This window comes from Miscanthus floridulus, chromosome 2, assembly GCF_019320115.1.
Source record: "Miscanthus floridulus cultivar M001 chromosome 2, ASM1932011v1, whole genome shotgun sequence".
In the NCBI taxonomy this organism is placed as follows: Eukaryota; Viridiplantae; Streptophyta; class Magnoliopsida; order Poales; family Poaceae; genus Miscanthus; species Miscanthus floridulus.
The window spans coordinates 180,573,688-180,586,705 of NC_089581.1; the positions used below are offsets into that span (position 1 = coordinate 180,573,688).

General features: G+C 46.3%; 1 protein-coding gene across 2 annotated transcripts; it reads left to right on the forward strand.

Annotated features, from left to right (window-relative positions):
* The first annotated feature begins 10,072 nt into the window (after positions 1-10,072).
* Positions 10,073-12,344, forward strand: LOC136540872 (dof zinc finger protein DOF3.6-like). Of its 2 annotated transcripts, none has more exons than XM_066532905.1 (2): positions 10,073-10,382; positions 10,974-12,344. In XM_066532905.1, exons 1-2 carry the CDS (start codon positions 10,317-10,319, stop codon positions 12,075-12,077), a joined length of 1,170 nt encoding a protein of 389 aa, XP_066389002.1. In that variant the 5' UTR covers positions 10,073-10,316; the 3' UTR covers positions 12,078-12,344. The 2 variants fall into 2 exon arrangements, with proteins under 2 accessions (XP_066389002.1, XP_066389003.1); XM_066532906.1 differs by having other exon boundaries at positions 10,977-12,344.
* The last annotated feature ends 674 nt before the right edge of the window (positions 12,345-13,018 follow it).

Sequence of the window (13,018 nt, forward strand, 5' to 3'; positions counted from 1 at the left end):
CCGTACCATAAGAAGCACGGGCCTCCTTCTCCACTGCCACCGCCACCGCCACCGCCGCCGTCAACTGGAGGATACTATGGGGAAGGCGCAACTCAGTTCAATATGTGGGAGCATTATTAGGACCAACCTTTATTAGTCAATCTGAATGTGGAATGCTTGTATGAGTTGTTCTTTTCAATCTCCTAAGGCATGCTAGGTTTAGTTTGCAACATGCCATTGTTAGTTTTCATGTGAGTGCATAATCGTAGTACCTTTGCAACGTCTGTATCACTTGTTTCTTTCAATCCCCTAAGGCATGCTAGGTTTAGTTTGCGACATGCCATTGTTAGTTTTGATGTGAGTGTAATCGTTGTGCATTTGCTATTTCATAAATTGCAGTTTACCTATCTCTAAGTTTCATGTACTATGGTTGATTCCCAAACTAAAAAAAAGATTTGACTCTCTCTAAAAATAGGGGATTGAAATCGAACCAACCTTCGATTTTTCCTGTAGGAACAAACATAAATATAGCATGTCTATTCTTATTAGTATAACTCGTGTTAGTAGAAGAGGAATCGTTGAGAAAGATTTTTCATTTGAATCATGCAAATAGGATTTCAACCTATACCAAAGGTTTAGAAGACCTCTGTCTTTAATACTTTATTCTTTCTTTTTTATGATTTATAGGCTCGGCATCAAGTCGTACGACGCCGAGGTAGATGACCATGGCGTTGATTCGGCCCACGCCAACCCTAGGGTTTGGCTCGGCCGTTTACATGAAGTGTTGGGCTGAGGCTCGGCATCGAGTCGGTCCACGCCAACCCTAGGGTTTTGATCACCACGGCCCATGCCAGGTTTGGGCCAAACCTCGGCGCTGAGTCAGCCCACGCCAAGATCGGACAGCTAGGCGCCGAGTCGAGCCACACTGACATTTGGGCCACGGGCGTCGTCGGGTCAGCCCACATGCCTACCTCGACGTTTAATATTTTCACGCCGAGATTAACGGCTCGGCGTCAATTTATGGAACACCGAGCTTAGGCACCTCGTCGCTTCGAGGCAAAGGATTCCAGTATGCACCAGGGGTCGGCGTCAATTGACTAAACACCGAGGTGCCCACCCTCGGCGTGTGTTCAATTGACGTCGAGCTCCTGGGTTCACCAAAAAACAATGAACTGAGCATACACATAACACATAATACACAGAATACATGATAGAATACATGAGCATACAGAATTTCACATAACAAATGACCACACCAACATACATATTCATTCAACATCCATACATACATAAGGTCCAACACATTCAACATCCAACATAGTCCAACACATTCAACATCCATACATAGTCCATACATATGCTTCATCAATCATCCAACATAGTCCAAACATAGTACAAGGTCCATACATAGTGCATTACATAAGGTCCAATGCATACATAGTCCATGCACAAAAGAAGCATATGAAGTCTTTGGATCTTTTAGCTCGCTCCTTGTCTAATGCTCCATCATTTTCTTCTTGTCTCTCTTTTTTCCTACAGTAGTCCATTTTCACAACTTTTAGCGGATATTGAGCTAAGTTAGAAACCATTAATGAGACTACCTTCACATAGCTATTTGGTGTTTGCTAAAATCTGAGCCAAGTATCATGATTACCATATCAAAAGATGTACCTTAACGTGGACGGCGAGCGTAACGCTTTCCCCTCCCAAATGGATAGGTACCTGGAGTGTACCTATCCACTGGTCTGAGCGTCCTCTGTGGACGTCCAGAACCGAAGGGGCCTTGAGTTCCTTGGGGTGCATCTTCAAGCTAGGACATGCCAATCTCATCATACTCATGCTCATAGTACTCTCCTCATCCTTCATCATCTTCTCCCTAGTGTTCTCCTTCATCATCATAAGGACCATGTCCTTGACCACCCTCTGCACTAGTTGCTGCACCATGTGAAGAAGTCCCGCCAACATGTGCACCATGTGAAGATGAAGTTCCTCCAATATGTGCAGTAGAAGGTCCAGCACCAAGCTATTGTGGGACTGCCACATCCGGGGCACGTCTACATCCAAGGTGTGCAACTACCTTTCGGAGGCGATGCATGGCATGCTGCATTTTGAAAGCACTATTAGTAAGAGGGGTTGGTCGCAAAACTATATAAAGATGTAACATCAACTGAATGACAGGAGACTACCTGAATGTGCTGTCGTAACATGGAGGCCTCATTAGGATCGCCCACAGGAATTATCAATGCCCTTCCTTGCTCGGCCACTGTCCTCATTATCTCCGTGCTCTATGCAACAAAAACAAGAATTTAAGTCTCCATCACAGTAAAGACCTTGGAGATGGAAATAGTTGTATCACTTATAGCTCTGGCTAACTCAGGGGCGATCTCAACTTTCCTGCCTTCTCGGATAGCTTGGTCATATGGGTTGTTGCCCTCATCCTCGCTCGTAATGTTAGCAATGTCTTGCTCCATCCAAGCGGGCCTCAATTGAAGCCTTGTTTGTTGACCAAGCCAAACAAGGTAATCATCGAATGCCTTGTCACGATGGACGGCATGGATGCCCATGTTGTTCTGCTCCATCAACATCCACTCATCAATGTTGCGCTGGTGCTCCAGCTGCCAGTTGGTGATCTTCTTCTTTTTTTGTCTGCTGAACCTGCAAATTTTACACCATAGCGGCAATATGAAGGCCTACTCAATGATTCATTCATGTGAAATGAACAAAATATTGCATGTTATGTACTTGTGGAGCTACCAACCGGTGGAGAAATCCTTGGGTGAAGAAGGCTACAGCCTACCAAACTGCCGTGCTACACGGTGAGGGAGATGGTACTCCACTACATAGAAACAAATAAGGGGGTCCTCATCTTCTAGACGTCCTTATCTGCCGTGCACAAGGAGCTCAAGTTGAGATCCGTGACTTGCCTCCACCGATATGGGCGCCATTCAACCTGTACACAACGTCGTCATCAACTAGTCGACGCTCAATTTGTGCACATATCCTCGATTAGGCCAAAAGGGTGGGAAACTTACATGCTGTGGCAAAAGGGTGTCTAGCTCATTGGTGAAGCTGATGTACGCGTGGCGTGACACGTGGTAAGTTCTGTGGGCTCGCTCATAGAGGTGTGCCATGGTAGGGGTGACAACTACGTCTCCTTGAGGAAACCAAGGTTGTGGGGGATCAAGCTGATGCGGTCTCCCAACTGGAAGCCTCTCCCACATCCAAATCTATAAAAAAGAGTGGAAACTTGCATGTTAATCACTTTTGTTAAGAAAAAACATTGAATTGTACTGGAAACTTGTACAACTTTGCTTTATTACCTGCAATAGTGTGATGCACCCTGACATTGTAGCGTGCGCGCCTCCAGGATGGCGGCAAGCCTCGCAAAGCTGACGGTACAGGAAGGCAAGTATAGCCGAGCCTCAACTCCTATTACCGGCATCCTCCTAGTTCCAAAGGCACAGGATGTATATCTAGGACGCCGTGTCTCTAGTGCCATCAGGGAAGAGAACCGTACCAAACATGTGCAGGACGTAGGCTCGACAGTAGTATGTCACGGTCTGGGTGTCTACGTTGGGTGGGCACTCCCGAAACTGCTGACGAAGCCACCTTAGGGACACCCCACTGCTGCGCTGTTTCTTGCTAGCCTCAACTGCAGCTAGGGGACGTCCCAAGAAGTGCTCAACCTACTGCTACCATCCTTCAAACTCCTTGTCTCCTGTCACTGGGAATCCTCGGATTTTGACTCCAAGGATCATGGCAACGTCCTCGAGAGTGACTATCATCTCCCCGCATGGTAGGCGAAAGCTGTGTGTCTCTGGACGCCACTGATCTATCAACGCCGTCAGCGCTGCTAGGTTGAAAGGTGGCGTGCCTCGACAACAAACACGAGCAACGGTAGCAAGGTTCGCTAACTTCAAGAGGGGCATGTACCTCTCGTCGTAGACCATGGTCGTAGAGGCCTCATGTGTCATTGGCCTCAGCACATTCAAAACTTGCAAAAAAAAGACAGGCACGAAAAAGTATTAGTTCATGTCACTTTATAAAGAGCATGGACTATAGAGCAAAAGATGAACAATGCACTGTTTCATACAAATTATTGAATATACCTCTCCGTTCTTGATCCTCCGAGCCCGGTGGTGCTCATCGAACCTTGGATCAAGAAGGGGGAACCGATCCATCCTACAACATAAGGAATGCCAAAGCATCAGTATAAGTTAAAGCATGTATATGTGGTACGAAGTAACATAATAATAAAAAAACAAAAGTAAACCAATGCACTATTACACAAAGCAATTCAAGTAGCTAGCTTGGTGGATACCTGTTGTCTAAGTAGTTCAGGACATTTTCTCTTATTGTGGCCCATCTTATGGCAACCAGAGCAATGGCTCTTTTAGGTGTCCTCTACAAAATGTGTCCCAACCTTACTCGTGGTCCCGCCTAGGTCCTCTACTCTTCCAGAGTAAACCAAGATCAGCCACATACTTGGGGCCATCATAAGTAGGCCATTGACTCTCGTCAAGAAATGGCTCGAACTGAGGATTCTAGGTGCTCATTAGGTTTCTCAAAGAGAACTCCATGGCCATACGGGGAGGGACCTCAGCGTCAACACGTCTAAGGCGATAGGCTATAATCATGTGGGAGCAAGGCCTATGGTATATGGTCGGTTTTCCACACGTACACTTGTTCTCATTGATCACTACTTTATGTTTTCGAGCACCCCAATCTTCACCACCAATGTTAGTTCCACCACCCTCTAGAATCTCATATCCATGGTTGATCGGATCGAAACATGAACCCTTCTGTCATTTAGACTTTTTCTTTGAGAAAGCTAGTTCCTGAGATGCTAAAAGTGGCCAAGCTTTGCCTGCTGTCCATAGAGACCTCGCATGCTTCTTCCTCAAAACGAACCAAGCATTCAACTTGTAGAAGGTGAATGAGGCAATAACAGTCATAGGTAGACCACGACAACCTCTTAGAAGGCTATTGAACATCTCTGCCATGTTACTAGTCATGAAGCCCCATCTCCAACCTCCGGTGTCATATGCAAGTGACCACTTATCCTTCGACGCCATCAACTCGCTCAAGAATTGCCTGCCATCAACATTTGTGGCTAACTTCAGGGCATCTAGCTTATCTTTGAATAATTGAACCTCTTGCTGCCTGCAAACCTCCTCAAATAATTTGAAGTTGTCCTTTGTGTGATCACGCCTTATAAGATTCTGAGCAAGGTGTCTGGTGCACCACCGGTGATGTATTTGGCCGTAACCAGGAATCTCTTGTTCTACGGCATTCAGAATGCCAGCATGCCTATCGGATATCACACAAACATCACGTCCCAGACCAATTACCACTTGTCTTACTAGCCTGAGAAACCAACACCAACTATCTGTGTCCTCCTTCCAAACAATCGCAAAGGCTAATGGCAAAAGCTGGTCTTCTGCATCTGTCCCAATACAAACAAGCATTGTGCCTTCAAATTTCCTTGTAAGAAAGGTCCTGTTAATTGAGACGACGGGCCTGCAATGCTTGAATGCTTCGATGCTCTGCCCGAATGCCCAAAAGGCCCTTCCAAATACCTGGCTACCATTCCTTGTTTCACCCTCCTTAGGTAAATACTTGAAGTGCATCCCAAGATTTACAGCCCTCATTGCGTTCAACATTACAGGGAGGCGCTCATAAGCTTCTTCCCAATTTCCAAATATTATTTTCAGTGCACGCTGCTTTGCCCTCCATGCTTTTCCATACTTGACATAGTAATTGTACCATTGGAAGATGATCTCAACCAATGCGGACACCGTAATGGTTGGCATATGCTTCACCACGGAGCATAACTGCCTTGCAATGAACCTAGAATTGAGCTGCAGATGGTTATCTTCTGCCTCAGCAGTGACACAAATATGTGGTTGCTTCATTAAGGTAATCTTCCATTTGTCTGCCTTTGTCTTCCTAGCACATACTCTCCAACCACACTGTTGTTCTTCACAAGCAATAGTGTACCTCTTCTCCTTGAATGAATTGATGACCCTAAAAGGTCGGTTGTGTACAATGGAGTACTCTTGCAACCATGTTTTCAACTCATCTATGGTAGCAAACAATATGCCCTTCTGTATGATGAGGCAACCGCTAACATCAGGCACTATTGTATCACTTGGCCCACCATCAGCTACTGCCCTATGACCATGGCTAAGGTCCTCGAAATCACCAACTAGTGGATCTCTCCAAGGTAAGACCCTAGACAATATCTCTATTTCCCTAAAATTGAGATGACCAACAGGGCGATCGTCATCAGAGTCTTCGGCTATCTCCTCTACGAAGGATTCATCATCTCCAGCTATCTCCATGTCAAAATGGTTCGTAGCCCTAGCATCACTAAAGTCTTCTTCACCACTAAGATCATCTTCGTCGCTAAGCTCATCCTCAATAGAAAAGTCTCCGCTAGCGTCGTCCAAACCTTCTTCTGCATCACCAATTACATAATCATCATCCTCTTCATCACTATCATGATTGCCCTCACCATTGGCAACCGCATTCTCCTCCTCATCTCCACCGCCCTCAAACCAACCTCCATCACGCTCGAGCGATCCAAACACTTCACCACCACCGTAGCCTAGTTGTGTGACAAGTATTTCTTCTTCAGACAAAGGACCATAACCTATGTGAGCGGGGGAAGATGGGCATGCTTCAAAGTTATCATTTCCTAAGCCAGACTCCTTACTTACTACTAAATCCAAATATCGCACTTCTGAGGCCAATACAACTGCCTTGTAATCATTCCATTCAGACTCGCTTGTAATTTTGAGCAACCGCTTGATCCGAGGACCCTTCGACGACCCAACATCTATGACACCTTCAAACTGAACATGCACGTCTCCTTCATTCCAGCCTAACTTAACCTTCACTTGCTCCACTAACTGGGTCAAAGATGGTGTTTCAGAAAAAATCAACAATTCCTCACACATGTCCAGAAATTTCAAACTATCATCTCTTGTCCTAACAATACGGCCTCCATGATGCAACCTCACTAATTTATCCATCTACAGCCATCACACAACAAGTAGTGTCACATATCAATATATCATGTGAGTTTCAATCCAATAAGTAGAAACTAAAATATATCATTTCATCATTTTCAGCCCCAACAACATAATCATTTCTAGTCATAAAAAATTAAAATCTAATGACCAACAAATAACTAAAATACATACTAACCCTAATGACCAACAAATAACTAACCCTAATGACACCTACAATAAACAAAGAACCCTAATGACCAAAATAACTAGAAACCAAACTAACCTAACATGTTCAACACATAAAACAGTTAAACAACAATGCACTCAATCAACCTAAGCCATACATTTTACAAATACAAATACACATATACCAAAACACCATACACCCATGATTCCACATGATTAGAGACAATGCAAGCACATCAACGCGGATAGATTGGAGGAGGGGAGGGACCATTACCTCGAGGAAGCTTCGGGAGACGAGATCCGGGCACCTAGGGTCGCATTTGGGGGTTAGGGTTTCGTGGGGGCCGTGGGGGGAGACGAACAGAGAGACGGCGCTTTCAGAATGGAGGGAGGAAGAAGAAGGGGGCTGCGGCGCGGCTTCAAGAGTCCAGACCTCGGCGTTGAGTCGGGCCGCGCCGAGTCTGGTGGCTCAGCGTTAAGTGACCCCGCGCCGAGCTATTGGGCCACGAAGCGTTGTTGGACCGCCTGGGCCGCGCGCCGGATGGTGCCAATATCTTGGCGTGTAGTCCCACCGCGCCGAGGTTGGGCCTGTGGCGTTGGCTGACACAACGCCGACGTGTCGGACCCCATGCGCCATCGTGTCGCTGTCGACCGGGGTCGTCCGTGACGTGGCAAGACCTCGGCGTCGTGTCAGTCGACGCCGACCCTCATACCTTGGCGTCATGTTATAAGACGCCTAAAAAATGATCTATTTTCAGCAAATGTTTTGGCATAGGTCTTTTTGTAAAAAATATTTTCAAAAAGGACAAAAATGCAAAAATTTCACTGCGGCCACGGTGACCACACGAGGCTGGGCAAGACAGCACGGCACCATCCCCGGCCCGGCCGCAGCGCTAGGCGCCACAGCAACGTCGCCTCAGTAAGTCCGGCCGGTCAGGTTCCATCGAGCTCCGCGCCTCCGCCCGTGTGACCGCCGTCCCGTCCAGGTGGCCGGCCGATCATCTATCAGGGGTCACGTGGCTGGCCGGTGCGCCAACAGCTGAGGAGAGCTGAACTCTAGGCTGGGCTTGTGATCCATCTATCCAGATGAAACACCACGACGTACAAGTACAAGGTGGATGAGCTACTAGTCACCTTAGCATTGGTTTTGACATAATGCGTTTGATGACGATGATTGGCTCGATTAGTCTGGTTATAACTAGGGACAAACGGCTAGGGGCAAACGCCTTTTTATCCTCTATACTACCAGTGTGACCGGCCGTTGTTATGAAGCTCTGCTTGCTTGTGATTTGTGGTGGAAACAGCCAAATTGGCGAGTGGTGTGGATGTTGTTTCCTTTTGATTGATATGCGAATCTTCAGATAATTCTGAAAACCCACTTTGCGCAGAAGACATCGCTATATAGCTAGGCTTTCTCTTCGTCCTGTAAGTATTGACCACGACTGAAACTGAATAATATTCCGTGCTTTATTATCATAAAATGAAAGAAAATGACATGCCGTCATTCCGGCCTATATGGAAAAAAGTAGGATTCTTATGGGTACAGGTATGATTAGCTAGACATTTCACCATTACTCGCATTGGTCTCTGGTACTATGCAGTCTACCATTCTTTTTTTAATCGGTTAATTAGAATGTTGCCATTATATTTTTTTTGCGGGTATGAGAAACGTCACTACAATTTTCTTACTATGAAGTATATGCCATTATAATTCTACGTACTTATGCCTAAAATCTGCCACTTTATATGTTTCCCATGACCACAGATCTACGCTACATAGTTTTGTATAGACAAAAAAATACCCATGTAGTCTTCTTATTCATCTCTTTCTTCCTCCTCTAGCCCCTACTTGCAACTGACCCGAGATATAGATATGAGGAGCAGGGAGCCCTTGATCGGTAGATCTGTAGCAATATCATCCAATAGTCAATAGTTGCATCCCCCTACTTACAAACTGACCCGAGCATATAAGACATAAGCAATAAAACTTCCCTCGCACACTAGACATGGTACTGTATCCCGTACGCTACAACTCTAATCTACTGTGTATTAGACATTGATTACTAGTTAATTGGAGGTAAAAAAAATCGACACGGCTTTAACTGATAATTACTCAGTTAGTATTTTATTTATGTAATACAACATACAGCTATAAGCATTAAGCAAGTAATATTTTTTTAATTACGAATCTACTAACATTAATCTTGTGTCAAAATACTTATATATTAACAAAGTAATTGTTAGCCAAAGACTTGTCCCAAAGAAACACAATAAGTTGTGTAGTTTCAAATAGAGGGACTCATATGTGTCAAGTTAGAACTATTTGGATTAGAGCTCCTCCGGGCCTTCTTTTAATTCTCTGAAGAAGTGGTTATGTGGCTAAAAGTGTTTTTTTTTAAATGCATGAAGTGATTCTATGCGGGAACTAGATCAGGATAGCATGCTTATTTTATAGTAATGCTCTATCATCTATGTGTATCCAACAATGATGTACATGAGAGTAAAAAGAACATTATGTATTTATTTCAGCCCTATTATTTTTTCTCATATTTGAATCGCTTCATAGCTACATAATTAATGCACATCAACTCCTCCTAACGTTGTAAAGTGATTCTCTATAAAATATCGTTTGGCATTGCTTCTGGTTCTTCTGCTTAGCATCCTGCTAAATCAGGCCAGCCTTAGCAACTAAGGAACTTTTAAGCTCTCTCCCACAGATCTCTCTTTCTCCATTCATTCTGAAGTAGACCCCACACAAGAAAGTAAATACTAGAAATACAAAAGACAACATATACTCATAAAAAAGCAGATAAATTCATGATTTTGTCCTTCCTTTCTCTTTCCCAGCTTTCTCCTTTCTCTCTCCTCCAGTCCTCCTTCATCCTCTCACTCTCTCTCATTGCTGCCTACTCTCCATCGACTTGGTGGGATGTGATTCTCCACCACCTCCGAGCTTGCCAGAGGTCTCTCCACCTCTTTCTTCCTCGCATACTTCCTTTTCTTTCCAAACACAAATCCGCAGCAAAGAAAGTGCAGATTATAAAGAAAAGATCATAATTCAAAGCAGCCGGAAAGCTGACTAGCTAGCCTAGAAGAGTGGAAAGAGAGAGAGAAGTATATCTCAGCAGGGCCTCCATGGTGTTCCCTTCACCTTCAGAGCCGGTCTACCTAGATCCACATCCACCAAATTGGAATAACCAGGTACTGCATGAGCTTCTCTCTTCATCTCCCGATCTATCTATTTAATAACATCTAGCTAGCCTTGAATCTTGATCCGTCCATACGCTTGTTCTTCTTCATGGCAAATTAAAGGACTTTGGCACAAAGATATTCTCACCTCAATGAATATCCATAGGCAATTCTGGCTTCCTTTTCCTAAAGCTAAACAACGCTCGGTTGTTTGAGCTGCTGTGGACGCGCGATTTATGAGCCGCACGATCTGACGCGCGGGGTGTCTCTCTGCTGTTCATCTGCCGTCCTGCTGTCCGATCACAGCGAGCACCTGTTGCTGCTGCTTGACAGAGAGAGAGGGGGACGTGGGATGCTGCTGTGCTGTGCATGTGACCGGAGAGAGAGGGGGGGGGGGGGGGGGGGGGGGGGGAGGGGGGATGCTGGCATGCTGCTGGCTGCTGCATGTGACCGTACCGTGCGACATGGCATGCTGCGCTACACGGGTGCTACGGCCTCCCATCCCTCTTTGAACGCGCACTGTTTCAATCATGTTTAGAGGACCTGTTATTCTATTTTTTATGTCTAACTATAGAAAAAATTATGACTTGTTCGTATTTGTAGCAGCAAGGTCAGCAGCCAAGGGCGAGCGGGGGAGCCGATGCACCGCTGCTGCCCGTGGGTCCGGCGGCTGCCACAGCCGCGGCTCCGGAGCCCAGTGGCTTGCCGAGAAGCTCATCGGCGGCCAGTGCCGCCGTGGCTGCGGACTCGAGGCCCAACTCGATGGCGGAGCGCGCGCGGCTGGCGCGGATGCCGCAGTCGGAGCCGGCGCTCAAGTGCCCGCGCTGCGAGTCCACCAACACCAAGTTCTGCTACTACAACAACTACTCCCTCTCCCAGCCCCGCCACTTCTGCAAGACCTGCCGCCGCTACTGGACGCGCGGCGGATCCCTCCGCAACGTCCCCGTCGGCGGAGGCTGCCGTCGCAACAAGCGTTCGTCCAAGTCCTCCTCCGCCGCCGCCGGGTCTTCCTCCTCTTCGAAGACGTCATCCTCGGGTACTCTGCTCGGTGGTCCATCAGCTACGCCGTCCACTACTCCGGGCGCTACCGGTGCGATCATCACTCCGGGTCTCAGCTCTTTCTCTCACCACTTGCCGTTCTTGGGCTCGATGCACCCGCCGGGGCCCAACCTAGGGCTTGCCTTCTCCACCGGACTGCCGCTGCTCGGCATGCAGAACCTGGACACGGTGGATCAGTTTCCGGTGGCAAGCGGTGGAGGCACCACCATCGGTGCATCTCTGGAGCAGTGGAGAGTGCAGCAGCAGCAGCGGCAGTTCCCGTTCATGACTGGGGGAATACTGGACCTTCCACAACCGCCGACGTACCAACTGGGTTTGGAAACTAACCGAGGAGGCAGCGGCTCAGCTGCGGCAGTGTTCACTTTAGGGCAGCCCACGACGACCAGTGCTACCACGGCAAGGCAGGAAGGGTCGTCAAAGAATATGGAGGACAGTAAAGGACAAGACATGAGCTTACAGAGGCAGTACATGGCGGCTCTACGCCAGGGATCAGGAGCACACGGTGTCTGGGATGGGAATGCTGGTGGCAGCGGGAGCGACGGTGGTGGCACTGGCAGTGGCGGCGGTTCAAGTTGGCCGATGAACATTATTCGTGGATTCCATTCTTCGTCCACCAGTGGTGGCAATGGCGGCGGTGGCTCGTTGTAGATGGTAATACTCCGGCTGGGCCAATGTCCTATCAAGAAGATATTTTCGAGATGCATGTTTGGGTTTGAGCAAATGCTAGCTATAGCTAGGACGATGGAGGAACAGGAGATGGTCAATCCGGCGGTCTGTTCATCAACTGCTATTCTTCATCAGCAACTGTAGAAGCACTGCTAGCTCATGATGGTCACAGGTAGGAGTTTAAAGTAAAGTTGCTCTTTGGTTAACCCTTTTTCTGCCATTTGGTTTTAAACTTAAAGGCGTTCGTCCTGCATTGTGTCCATAGCGCCACTTTTCTACTTTTCACACTATTGTTCACAGGGATTAATTAATCAAAATTGGTGCACGGGGTATACTATCTGATAAGGTATATTTGACATGGAGATACTGATTAGTTGTTTCATCACTACTCCTACTTGTGTGGAGTTTGTATGAAATGAATGTATGTATGGTTTGTTGCCAAGTTACTTCCATATATATGTTTTTGCTTCGATAAATTCTATCCTGTATTCAGGGCATTTGATTAAAGACAGCGTACAGTTAAAGTGGAAGGTTGCAAGCACGTACTTATGAAATATAGGAGCTGTAAGATCTTGATCACATGCACTTGGTATTGATCAGAAGAGAGTACTCCCTCCTGATAGTACTCTCTCTCCATTCCAAAGCTTTTCTAGTTATAGATTTTGCTATATATGCACCTAGACATACATTGTGCCTAGCTAGATACAATATGGTAAACAATTTTAGTATGTATCTAGAAAATCTAAAATATAACTTACGACTTGGAATGAAGGGAGTGCAATACTTCATCGATAAATTATCCTAGTCTTGGACTACTCCACTACTATTTTGTATGACGAAATCTTATGCATATATGATATTATTGCAATGGGAGTATCCCTCAAGGCGTATTCGTCATACATTACAAGTTATTGCGGCATTTA

Bases quoted from the DNA above. Each gene is read 5' to 3' on its own strand.
- LOC136540872 (XM_066532905.1), top strand. From the start codon at position 10,317: ATGGTGTTCCCTTCACCTTCAGAGCCGGTCTACCTAGATCCACATCCA. The intron at 10,383-10,973 runs GTACTGCATGAG...TCGTATTTGTAG, and splicing joins CACCAAATTGGAATAACCAG to CAGCAAGGTCAGCAGCCAAG.